The 13,308-nt window shown below is 42.0% G+C and overlaps 1 protein-coding gene across 3 annotated transcripts in view; it reads left to right on the top strand.

Moving 5' to 3' along the window:
• akap1b (A kinase (PRKA) anchor protein 1b) overlaps nucleotides 1–12,196 on the top strand; it is a 34,660-nt gene extending 22,464 nt beyond the window's left edge. Inside the window, exons 2-12 of one of the 3 annotated variants that reach the window (XR_007964471.1) lie at nucleotides 197–1,725; nucleotides 2,889–3,013; nucleotides 3,432–3,558; nucleotides 3,695–3,822; nucleotides 5,066–5,243; nucleotides 6,567–6,717; nucleotides 8,020–8,087; nucleotides 8,258–8,331; nucleotides 8,412–8,477; nucleotides 9,601–11,055; nucleotides 11,507–12,196. Coding sequence is in view for 1 of the 3 variants with exons in the window: in XM_052078887.1 (XP_051934847.1) it covers nucleotides 222–1,725; nucleotides 2,889–3,013; nucleotides 3,432–3,558; nucleotides 3,695–3,822; nucleotides 5,066–5,243; nucleotides 6,567–6,717; nucleotides 8,020–8,087; nucleotides 8,258–8,331; nucleotides 8,412–8,477; nucleotides 9,601–9,663 (2,484 nt within the window). In the remaining 2 variants the exon portion in view is untranslated. Of the gene's footprint in view, nucleotides 1–196; nucleotides 1,726–2,888; nucleotides 3,014–3,431; nucleotides 3,559–3,694; nucleotides 3,823–5,065; nucleotides 5,244–6,566; nucleotides 6,718–8,019; nucleotides 8,088–8,257; nucleotides 8,332–8,411; nucleotides 8,478–9,600 lie in introns of those variants that run through there. The other 2 variants (XM_052078887.1, XR_007964472.1) reach the window with 2 other exon arrangements.
• The last annotated feature ends 1,112 nt before the right edge of the window (nucleotides 12,197–13,308 follow it).

The following is a 13,308-nucleotide window of genomic DNA, read 5'->3' as shown; positions in this document are numbered from 1 at the left end:
ACACCCCTTATTTCTGCGGTTGTTCTGGATGTTGATCTTTCATACTCCCACTCCATTGTATTATATTAAATCTTGTTCAACATATGGATTAAGACTACGATTGTTTAGGTGCGACTTGCATTTAAAATGTGGACTCATTGTTAATTAGATGTCACATCGCAAATGAGATAAATCTGTTCTTCTTCCCCCCGTTCAGGTGTAGCTGCTAGTGTCCTGAGGAGATGCCTCTAAGGTTTCGTTCGATTGTCCCCTACACACTACCTGGAGTCCTTGCACTGATCGGCTGGTGGTGGTACACTTCCCGTAAGAAAGAGCGCCTCATCAGCCATGACGACCCAGATGGAGGTCCAACTAATGGAACCCTGAGATTGTCTCGAGCAGTGGGTCGCAATGGCATGGTTGAGAAGGACACTGTATCTACTGCAAATAACACAGAACACCACCTGACCCACAGACATCCAAAGGACACTAGAAAAGATGACGAGGAGGAGCAGGAGGAATATATCTCCCCAAATCATGTTGCTGATACAGACACAGCATCTATAATGGGACAGACTCATCGAGAGGAAGCTGTTGAGGCATGTGGGATGAAACTGGAACTCGATAAACCCCCAGTCTCAACTCTGTCCTCACATGACCAGGACAAGAGTCTCAATGTGTCACTAAAAGAGCATAGAGACCTGAAAAAAAGCTCAGTACCCTCCTGTGTTTCGGAGGCAGACATCGATCTAAATAGAAAACCAATGTCTGCTTCAGATATGAAAGAGATTGTCTTGCCTGGCCAGTCCACCAGAATTACCCGCTCAACCACTATGTCGGTGTGCCTTGCTGATGCGGAGCGGCCTGAGCCAGAAGGGGAAGTTGCGAAGAACCACAGCACGATGACGACACAGGATGATGGTTGTGCAGTCATACCTGTTAAAGTGCAGAGTGTAGTGTCATCACCGTTTGAGTCTCGCGATATAGCCATTTCACTGCAAGATTTTAATCAACACATTCTAACCAGCACACCCAACTCTCTGGTCCTGACTTCCAACGCCCAGTCTGTATCATTAGCATTACAGGAACTCCAGGTTCACAGCGGTCATGAGGAGGAGCAAGATCTGGAAGCACTGGCAGCTGGACTCATAACTGAGGTCATCTCAGCAGCCACCCAGCAGGTCTTTGGTGGCCCCAGCTGTCCTCTTTCTGACAGAGGGCAACAATGTCACCATCCTGAATTGTCAAACCACCAAAAAACGGGCTGTGATGAAACCCAAAACAAAGGCCAAGGGATGCCCAATGCATCTTTTACCGCCTCCATATGGGAGACTCTCAAGGTTAATGAATCAGCGCAGATAAACACTAAACAAAAGGACGCCATACCAAAACTGTCTCACCAAGTAGCAGACGGTACACCTCGACTAAACAAAAAATGGAAAGCCGATGAATCTGTGACACAGACTGAGGACTCTGCTTGCAGCACCTGCCACTCTGAGGATGGCATCAGCAATGAGAATCACCCACATAGTCTGACTGACAGCCAAATTGATATCGCTCAGATGACAGACTTGTCAGAAAAAGAAGCAACACAGCCCCAATCACTACTTGAGACACCCATGGAGGAAATTATTTTTTCTTTGACGGAAGAAAACTCCGTGGAGGTTTGTGGTGTTAAGCTGCTCGATGGCATGGACCTAAGGAGCGGACCTCAGGGGTGTGAAGTGGAGACCGACCAGTCTGGAGGTGAGTTACGCATTTGCATCACTTTCAATTGAAGTGAAATATGCGGTGCAACCTCTAAAGCACTGGTTCTTAACCTTGTTAGAGGTGCCAAACCCAACCAGTTCATATGCACATTCACTGAACCCTTAAGTGAAAAATAGATTTTTTACAAATTCAAGACAGTAAACCCCCCCTCCCCCCACCACACATTTATTAAAAACTGAAAAAAGTAAATAAACGTTGAGAGGAGCCAGATGAGGTGGCTTGGGCATCTGATTAGAATGCCTCCGGGACATCTCCCAGGTGAGGTGTTCCTGGCATGCCCCACTGGTAGGATGACCCATGGACACGCTGGAGAGCCTGTTTCCCAGCTGGCCTGGGAACGCCTTGGGATCCCCGGGGAAGAGCTGGGGAGAGGGAAGTATGGGCTTCCATGCTAAAGCTGTTGCCCCCGTGACCCAACCCCGGATAAGTGGTTTAAAAAAAACACACACACACACACACAATTCTGTGGACCGGTACCTAGCCACAACCCATTTGGTCCAGAGCCACACAGAGACAGACCTGACGAGATGGAAATGTGTACGACTAGTCAATCGAAGTACCCCTTCTAACATTGACAGTAAACATTCACCAAAAAATGGAAGCAGTCAAAGAATGTATTGGTAACAAATAACTAAACCCACAGCTAAACCCGCAGCTGATATGCAGCCATGACTTCCGAAGATTAAGTCATTTTGACAAACATTTCTCCCCTACCAGTATCTCCAGAGCGACACAGAGGAGATGCTGTTGTGCATGGTATGTCGTCAGTAACAATGCCATACGAGAAACTCGTTGAATCATTTGAACAAGTCTCACCCACGTAATCAAGTGGAAAGTATGAAAATGCAAGCAGAGTTTGCCCTGCCTGCTCACCTCAACATTATCAGTTTAGTCGCAAATAACTAACCGGCAGCAGCGGGATGAAAGTAGCAATCAATAGTGTCATCTTTTGATCAGACAAATTTGCTAGTAATAATGATGGTTACACCATATGTAGGATTTAAATGTTTACATTATAAGGCATATTTATTCCTCCACGCAGGGCCATTTTGATGCCCTAAGCATAAATGCTTTGTGGTGCCCCACACACCCCCTGAACCACTTCTGATGAGTGTAATTGTCTGTTTGTAATTGCCTAGGCTCTGATGTGAACAGTATGGACTCTGTGGACAGTGGCTGCACCATGGGCGGGAGAGAAAGTCACAGTAACCATGCTTCCTCTTCAAGCGCTGAGCTTGTCATCTGGGAGATTGAAGTGCCAAAGGTGAAGGATTCCAAGTCTTAACCGTCTGCATTTCTCTCATGTCAAGTTTAACACATATTAGTGCATAATCAGTTCAAGAGATTGCTAGCTTGTCACAAATATTCCTTTAAAAATAAGGGCACACTCACAGCAAATGTGTGCTGTGCTTGGAACCGCTGACACTTTAAGGGATTTTTCTGTTTTGATTTAGTAGCAGTTGGCAACTTGACATGCGCATATGCAGAATTTTTTCATGTTGTCACTTGTGATAACAGTTTAACTGCAAGCGTTTGTGTCAAGGTTTTTTTTTTTTTGAGAGAGGCAAATTTTAATTTCACGTATGATTTTTGCATGTGATAATGGCTCTCTCTCTCTCTCTTTATAAATAATGAAGTCAACTTACAGCATTCCTTAAAATGCGAATGTCTTTCTGTTTCAGCTTCTTGTCGGACGATTAATTGGGAAGCAAGGAAGATATGTGAGTTTTCTGAAGCAGACCTCTGGTGCGAAGATTTACATCTCAACTCTGCCTTACACACAGGAGTTCCAAATTTGTCACATAGAGGGTGAGTTCTGTGGACTCTGATTTTCTGAAGAATCTTGTTTTAAAAAGGGAGCTCACTTTTGAAAAAATGTGTCTCACAGGTGCTTTAAAAAAAAGATACAAATTGATATTGAACCTCATGTTTGACATCTTCCCAGGTATGCAACAGCAAGTTGACAAAGCCCTGTCTCTAATTGGGAAGAAATTTAAAGACATGGATTTGACCAACCTTTATGCACCTCCACCACCTCCCCTCACATTGCCATCACTCCCCATGACGTCATGGGTAAGGTTGACTCTTTGCCTTCTAGAGACAGTACCTTATATTGGATTTTCTCCTGCATAGTCTCAGTGGACATGAATGTCATGGTGAGGTGAAGAATTTTGTCCATTTTAAAAGGAAATTGAACATTTGAATATGACCCTCCAGAGTCAAACAGTTATCATCATAAAATCTACAGTGTACCTATGGTTGTCAGAAGGAGAAATGTACAGTGGCCCGGGGCTATTGTAGGAGTGTTCACACGGCAACTTTTACTCAGGTGTAGCACCAGGGCTATCCCCATAGAGCAGGCATGTCCAGCTCCGGGTCTGGAGGGCCACTGTACTGCCTGTTTTCCAGCTCTATCGGCTGCAACACACCTGATGCAGATGATCAGCTCATCAGCCAGCTCTGAAGCAGCATTATAACGTTCCTGATTATTTGAATCAGGTGTGTTGCTCTTGGGAGAGCTGGAAAACAGGCAGGACAGCGGCCCTTGAGGACCGACTTTGGACACCCCTGCCGTAGAGTGTTCACACGTACGTTATACCGGTAGCTTCTGGACATAGCTTAAACCGGAGCAAATTTGAACCCTGCTGACGAGGTGTTTTAAAAATTGACTCCGGAGTAAATGCTAGTTTGCGAGGCAGCACCGATATAAAATGGGACGAGTGAACTCTACAGGGGTAGACTCGCTACGCATGAGAAGAGTTGATTACATACAGGTATTGAATGCGTTGCTTTCGTGCTCTGTTGTACTTCCGTCATCTTTCCTTTCACTCTTCTCTCATCCTTTTACGATAGACCACAGTGTTGATTTGTCCGTAGAAGTATAAACCATGGTCGATATGTCACAAACAAAGCAGGAAAAGGAAGTACATTTTATGTATGCGCATTTTTTATTTCCGTATTACATATTGCACGGCCGCAGAAACGTCCGTGTGAACGCAAGTGGGGCTGCACCGGGTTAACGCGCTTCTCTTTAGTAAGCAGCTTTTTATGTGTGAACGCCCCTGTTGTTGAATTTGCTGCTTTCATAATCGTATTTCAACTGACCTTGACACTTAATCTTAGAATACACCTGGTGTAATAATAATGTACTATATTGCAGATCCAGATTTCAATTCTTGTTAAAACTGCAAAACTTAAATCCATGGCCAGCTGCAAAGGCTGCAGCCACCAAGTTTTTGCCCTAGGCAGATGTCTGCACTTCTCTGAGCTCTCTAAGTTTGATTTTGCATTTAACACTTTGTCGTTTGTCATTTAGCTTCTCCTGCCCAGTGGTGTGACAGTTGAAGTGATTGTGGTGAATATTGTATCTGCCGGACACGTCTTTGTCCAGCAGCACACCCATCCTACTTACCATGCCCTAAGAAGCCTTGACCAGCAGATGTTCTTGTGCTACTCCCAGCCAGGCACACCCACCCTTCCTTCCCCAGCAGAAGGTAACCATACTTTCAAATATGTGGCTTGTCCACAGTCTCTGGCCGGCCTCACAGTCTGAATTAAGTCAAAATAAAACGTAAAATTTGTGGTACTTTTGTTTTGAAATTTTATTTGATGTGCACAATTGTGGGCAGGACAAACGAGAGCAACTTATTTGGTGTTGCCTGTTTCGCGACATTTTCGCAACTGTATATTCAGCAACTTTTCCAACCTATTTGCTGAGTTTTTTTTTCTTCCAAAAAAGCCATTAGCAACACCATACTGTATTTTCACAACTATCAGGTACACTTAAGTCTTAAATTTTCTCCAAAAATGGGTGATGCGCCTTATAATTCCAAAATCTGTGAATGTTGCTGTGTGCCAACGATTAGCGCTCTGCTTGACTATCTGATGTTATGCAGACACGTTGTTTATGTGGAGGAAACCTTTGTTGACATTTTGTCTCTGTTGCGTGCTTGACATAAATCTCTGGCACTGACCGGAGATGACATGCAAGAGCAAAATACGATTACACTGAATGAAATGTCCCTTGTAGGGCGATTTGGTTTGAAGCAGGTCACACTGACAAGCCTTCAACAGAACAGTCACATATACCCAGAACAACCGTAGTACTAGTAATAATGTGTTAAGTTTAGGACAAATTCAAACCTGAATAAAAAAATGGGAATTTACTGTATAGTATACATTTTATGAATTGTATAGATTCAATTGATCAATAACTTATGAAAATGATCTGTCTGTGTGGCCAGGATCCATGTAGCTAGATCGTGGGGCAGATACATCGATTAAACACATGCATCTTTACACCCCTAGTAAATCTGCTTTCACTTGTACAGTCTAGCACTTTCCTCTCTCGAAGGCACTCAAAGCACTTCAACACTGATTCCTCATTTACGTTCTGATGACATGGCATCAGAAGCAACAGTGGTGTTTGGTATGTCTCGCTCCAGGACACTTTGACATCGTCAAAAGGGCCAGTAATCCAATCCACAACTTCTGGGTTGGACGACGACCACTTTTACTCATGAGCCAGGCATGTTCAGCACCGGGCCTCGAGGGCCGCTACCCGCTAGCATGTTTTGTCTTCCGACTCCAACACACCTGATTCAAATGATCAGCTCATCAGCAGTCTTTCAAAAAGCCTGATAAACATTCTGATCACTTGAATCAGGTGTGTTGAAGTAGGGAGACGTATAAAACATGCTATTGGGTAGCGGCCCTCGAGGACCGGGTTTGGACATGCCCTGACCTGAGCCATGCTTCTCACAATGTATGTGCTTTTGCACATTTTAATACATGGTCTTTCTGTCTTCACCTTTTAGTTGGTGTGATATGTGCTGCTCCGGCAGTGGAAGGAGCATGGTGGAGAGCTCAAGTCATCACCTTCTATAAAGAATCAAATGAAGTGGAAATAAGATATGTTGATTATGGCGGCTATGACAGAGTCAAGATTGACTCATTACGGCAAATAAGGTATGGCTATATGGAAGAAGTATCCTTTCAGGTCTCATTTCAACAGAGCACTTTATTTTTAGGTGTAGCTTCTTAAATAAACCTTGAGCCATGCAGCAAAGCAGTTCAGTCCCTCCACAGAAACTAAAGATGGCTAGCGACACATCCAGTCTCAAGCCATAAAGTGTCTTCAGTCGCATTATGAGAGCTCGCAAGTGATTGTGTCAGTGAGGCTTCATGGACTTAAATGGACGCTAACCAGTCGACCACCAGGCCAATTTGAATTGCCTTGCATAAAAATTAATCACGGGGATTGTGTACCCTGTGTTTTGGCAAATACAAGACTAGACACAAAGATGGCAACACCAAATATTTATCACGCTTTACCAAATTGCACTTTAGAAAGTGCACTTTAACTTGCTACTTTTTTTTCCATTTGGCACAGGCAGGCGAATAGTGGCGCATACATGTTGCTGGATGCATCCGTGATAGGCTTGACGTAGAACCACAGGAAGGTACAAAATTTAAGTTAAAATACCCGAAACGTCAAACAATGGAGCGTCCGCGTCTTAAGAGTAATCGAAGGTTCCACTGTTGGAATTCCGCACTGTGAGAGTCATGTTGTTTCCCTACACCAGAATGTAAATGTACGAGTACATGAATATCCATTGTGGGTGCTTTTAGTGTGAGACAGAAAACTGCCATAGAACTATTATTATTATTATTGTTATAGCAGATTTAATATCTTAACAGGCGTGTACTGTCAAAATACTAAAAAGTTATCCAACTGTCATGTACTGTCATCCAAAATACAGTAGAATACTGTTAAACAGAATACGAGGTGTAAAATTAGCGCATCCCTCGATTTTTATCCTATGGTATGGTAATATGTTGTAATCCAAAATACAGTACTATACTGTTAAAAGAAATTACAGTAGGTGCATTGTACAATAACAGTAGATTATTGGTGTCGCTTGCTCTTAGTAATTTACTGTTATTTTACAGAGAATCTTTTTACAGTGTAGTATTACATAGTTTCAAAACATGGAGACATAGGCCTTAATTTGGAATTGGGTTGCTTGCACATGGAGTGATGACCTTCTAATCCATAACTTTTACTCGTACCCTTTATTCCTGTACAGTATTGTTATTGGACTGTATTGGGAAGCTTGTAAATTAATGTCCCACCTACAGCTCCTCCAGACATCGTACAGTAAAGGGGCTGCAACATTATAGTAATAACTTTTCTAGTTGCCGTAATGCCTACAGACATTTACGTTGACTGTGACGGTGTTCAACAGCTTGGTGCACTTTTCTTTTTAGGTCTGATTTCGTAACATTACCGTTTCAAGGGGCTGAAGTATTGCTTGACAACGTCGCTCCCCTCCCAGGTACACGGAGTTGACACAAAACCTTATGACACTGAAAACTTCATAGATGAAACGCTTATCTTGGAATGGTCGAGGTTACTTTTCATGGCTGTCTTGGAATAGTTTATTCTGTATTTAGAACCGATGGTATTAGTTTAGTTCCTAATGTCTGTGTTGTCCGAATGTATCAGGAGAGGACCGTTTTTCATCAGAGGCCACATCAGTGTTAGAAGAGATGACAAGAGGAGTTGCATTGCTTGCCCAAGTAAGCTTTTGTCAGTCAACTCTCCGGAACTGTTGGTTGACTGTCACTAACGGGCAACATGGTTGTCTTGTGTTTTATAGGTCTCGAATTATGATACCAATACAGGCCTCCCAATGGTTCATCTGTGGAACATGGTGGGAGAAGAGGTAAGACATCACATGATTGTTTTGTTACCTAATTACCGTATATTTCCAGTACGGCCACCGCCTTTGACTATTTTTACGATCAATTATTGTATAATTCACTTGAATAATTGGATAAAAATCTATTTTTGCATTCAAATGTTTGGCAGGAATATTTCTTTTCCGATTACTGTTTATTCACCAATTATTGTTTGGTATTTTTTAATGCCTAAACAACCAACCAATTTAACAATGACAAAATGCTTTTTGCGGGAGGTGGGGTAGTGCATCATGTAGAGCAGAGGTGGGCAAACTCTGGATCCGGCCTGTTGGTCTTTTTAATCTGGCCCGCCGAAGGTTGGTACACAATTAAGGTTCGATGTGAATGATTGCATTCATTTCATTTGGACTTGTAATGACAGACATTTCAACGCCAGGCGGCGCATTGATTTGTAGTTGCAGAGCACGGAGGGGGAAAACGGAGGGAAAGAGATCATATCTACCACCTCTGTATCGCTCTACTTCTATTGTTCTGATCACAACCCATCTGCAGCAATGCACTGGCTATAGTATGTTATCAACAACACCGTTCTCATTAAAAAAAGTATATTAATATAGTGCTTTCATGCTTTTGTTCTGTTGATGTTTGATATGGACTGTCAACAAATGCAGTTTATATAATTTTTTTAATATACCATAGCTCGTGCTGACTCAGCCCTTCTGTAAAATTTAAAAAAAAGTTTGCCCACCCCTGATGTAGAGGCTGAGTGATGGAAGGCTGGTGTTAACCCAAGGGTGGAGCCCCCCCCCCCCCCCCCCACCCCCTCAAAGAAAAAAACAAAGAAAAAAACTGAAACAATTTGTTTAGGCAATACAAACAAATGTTTTCTTTTGCCCCCCCCCCTCCCCCCACTAATACTTAAGGCCCCCCACTAACACTTAAACTCCTTTGATATCTTGACCATAAGGCTCCAGGCATAATGTCAAGGTAGACATGACACCTTGGATTAACATTTCTTTACAAAGAGCAGTTTGTGTGACTAAAATCAGTTTTATGATTTATTATCAGTCACTTATGTATCGTGTTTATTTTCCTCACATGCTTTCTAAGCAATAATTCTAACCCAACTAATTTCTCTTCTTTCAGGTTATTTCAATAAACCGCACGCTGGCAGAGAGGGGCTTTGGTGTATGGGTGGATGGATTCTGAGTCATCACCAGTTAGACACATCACTGGATGATTTTTTGTTTGATTTTGTTTTGTTTGTTTTTTTTGCTTTCCTGTTGTTCTTTTCCTATAAAAAGACATTAAAATATTTTTCAGGCATAGTCTTCGAGAACAGCACTGTTTCAAAATAAGACAAACCTTTTCCTGGTTCTCGTGCGGAACAGAAATCCCCAAATGAAAGGAAGAGAAAACTTGTACATGAAAAAAAAGGGTCTTTTGTAATTTAAATAAAGATTTAACCAATATATTTTTTCTCCCCCAACCTGAACTTTTGCACTGGGCTTTTGGACATCGTCTTTCAGTAATTGCGCAGTGTGATGAGACATGTCAGACTGTGTAGACACTTGTCAACAGTAAATACCAAATAAGTGACAGCTGTAGGTCAGTAAATTTCAAAGTGTTATGCATAAATGTTATTCGTCTGGTATAATTGTAAGGCTAGTAATGTTCACGTTGCAAAGTGCAAGGCTGAGTTGATAGTGAGCACTAAAAGCATAAAACGGTCACCTGGCTGGCTGGGCAACAACTGTCACTAACAAGCGACACTAACATTATTCTGACTTGTTTATGATCACAAAAAAAGCTGTTCTCTATGGATTTGAACTCGAGGCTCTCTGCAGACTATCAGAGGCTTTTTGACTGAAATAATGCTTAGCCATAACTTCTAAATTTTGTCACAACACCACCAAAACCAAGTATATTCTTTTTTTTTAAAAAGAGTTTCGTTAATGTTTCTAAATATTTTTTCGTGAGAGCATTGAGGTTCTTAAGATGGCAAAAGAAATGTATAAAAGGACCTAAAGGAAACAGGTCTGAGACATGCACTACTTATTGATGTTGTCTGGTTCATTAACATCACTTTGGAAATTGAGTAAAGCACCATTTAAATATAGTAGCAGATTGGAAAACTACATGACTCTCATGCAGTGTGGCTTACTTACCTACTTTAAAAGTGATAAGGGGGGCCTGCTTTGTTAAAATCCGAGAACTATAAAGTTATAGATTATAAGTCATACAAGTATATATGGGCTACACTACTATTTATAAATGACTTTCTGTGACCTGTATTATCTGAATGCAAGATTTAAACATTTATTCTCTGTGGTTGGTTGATTGGGGGGTGGGAGGGGTGGGTTAATTGGATTAAAAAAAGGTTTCCACACTCCTGGCCAAGGGTCCTTGAGAAATATGTCGAGTCCATTTTTGTGTGTGTAAATTCATACAGAAAATTTTGTATTTAAACAGGGCTCCATGCACACTGTAAATGTGTACCTAAAAGAGACTTCACCCTCCCCCTTTTTTTCTGAGGCACATAATGAGAAGATGAAGATAGAAGACACAATGCCTATGTAATGAGTCTGCAAAACCAAGGTGGTGAATCTCTGTACTTGCAGAGAACTTCTGGCATGTTTGCGTGTAAACTTGGCAAAAAAAAAACCTACAGAAACCTGTCCTCTTGTATCTGTAGCCCCTATTATGTAGTAAATACTGTAGATCAGTGGTCCCCAACCTTTTTCGCGCGACAGAACCGGTCCAAAAAGTGGGTTTTTGGAGTCCGGCATCATTCGGGTTGGGAGGGGTGGGTTGTTTGTGCATGATGAAACGATGACTGTTGATTGCAGCTTTGACCCGATGGGGGATGCGCAGCTATTTGGTAGCTGGTACATATGCAATCTGTGCAAACTCCTCATGCAGTATCATTCTTTCCACAACAACACTTGGGTGCTCTTTGTTCAAATGATTCAACAGGCTTGTTGTTGCTTGCTTTTGAGGACTGACTTGCATAATGGCTTCATTTACTTTTCATCTCCCCATTTCCATAGAGAAGGAAAAGTTGGACTCTGATTGGCTGTTGTCACGCACATTTCTGCCACGTCAGATGCTCACAGCTGGTCGCCGGAATACATGTCAAATTCTGATCCTTGAGGGCCACTATCCAGCTTGTTTTTTTATGTAGCCTTGTTCCAACGCATCTCATTCAAATGATCATCAATCAGCTCATCAGCAAGATCTGCATGAACCTGAGAACCGATCATTTGAATCAGGCGTGGTGGGGGAGGGAAATATCTACAACATGAAGGATATCCCCCATGTGTCTTTCTGTGCGGCCAACAGGGCGGTGATTGGGGACCACTGCTGAAGATGGCGTCTCTTGTAATGCAAATTAGTTTCCAAAACACCTAAATGGTTACTTTGGTTCTATGTAAATAAGATGAAACTGTATTTTCTATAATGCCGACCCGAGTGGAATTCAAAGGGAATAACAGGTATTTATTGCTATTGTTTGGTGTGTTCTGTTTAATCTTGCCTCTCAACCTTTCACTCACCCATCAGTTGTGGGACTTTTTTTGTTTGTTTGTTTGTTTATGAATAGCTAGACAAGTCAGTATTGGGATATTTGAAAATACTGTGCCCCAAAGTTTTTAAATGTACAGATGAAGTTTTTTGCTAGGCTCATCTTCACTTGGATTGTACAGATGGATTAGGAAAAACAATAAAGGGTGTTTAAAGTGTATATATGCATTTGTTTTCAAGGCTTTTCATTAGTGGTGGAGGAATTGTCAAGTGTGACAATCCTAAAAGCAAGAGAATGTAGCTACATTTATGCCCAAAAATATTTGGACATTGACTCAATTTTCAGCATTCCAGCTCTGGTCAAGACAACAATGGATTTGAAATTAAACAATGTGTGCTTGAAATGAAGGCTATTGTATCCAAATCAGCTGAACGGTGTAGAAATTACTGCACGTTTTATGTGTGCCGCTACCTTAAGAAGGGACCAAAATTAATTGGGACAATTGGCTACTTGGCTGTTCCATGGTCAGGCTGGGATCATTCCCTGACATCATTTCACTTAACAGAAGACAAAAGGCTTAGAGTTAATTTCAAGTGTGGTATATTAATTTGGAATCTGGTGGGATCATCTCTTAATATGAAGTGCAAAGGTATGTCACTGTCAATAAAGCAAGCAGGGATGGCAATTTTCCGCGGATACGCGGAAATCCGCCGTTTTATTTCTTAAATTGATCATTTTTGTGAATCGTCTAAATCCGTTGAGAAAATTTTAGCGGGGGGGGGGGGGGGGGGGTTCAGGTACCTTATCGTCGAGTTTTCACGAGTTCTCCCGATCAGTCTTTCCATCTTGCGATTGTAAACAGCCCTGCGATTGGACGTGTATGATGTCTTACTTGATTGGTCGCCCCGTCCAGGCCACGCCCCTTTCCGCTTTTTTTTACACCACTAGCCATTGCCATCCCTGAGCAAGATACATATACATGAAAAATCAAAACAAACCCATCGGAGAGATGGCAAAAAACATTCAGTCTGGCTAAATCAACTGTTTGGAACATTCTGAAAAAGAACGCACCGGTGAGATCACCAGCGCCAAAAACCTGGAAGACCTTGGAAAACTAGTGTGGATGACAGACGCATCCTTTCCCTCATCAAGAAAAACCCCGTCACTACAATTGAGCAGATCAAGAGCACTCCAGGAGGCGAGTATATCAATGTCAAAATTTAAAAATTAAGAAAACAAACTTCAACAGAGGAAATACAAAGGGTTTATCGTCACAAGGTGTAAACAAACCGTTAGTGAGCCTCAAAAACAAGATGAGATTCGAGTTTGCT

The sequence above is a fragment of the Hippocampus zosterae genome, chromosome 10 (genome assembly GCF_025434085.1).
Source record: "Hippocampus zosterae strain Florida chromosome 10, ASM2543408v3, whole genome shotgun sequence".
In the NCBI taxonomy this organism is placed as follows: Eukaryota; Metazoa; Chordata; class Actinopteri; order Syngnathiformes; family Syngnathidae; genus Hippocampus; species Hippocampus zosterae.
This window is presented reverse-complemented; position numbering and strand designations above follow the sequence as displayed.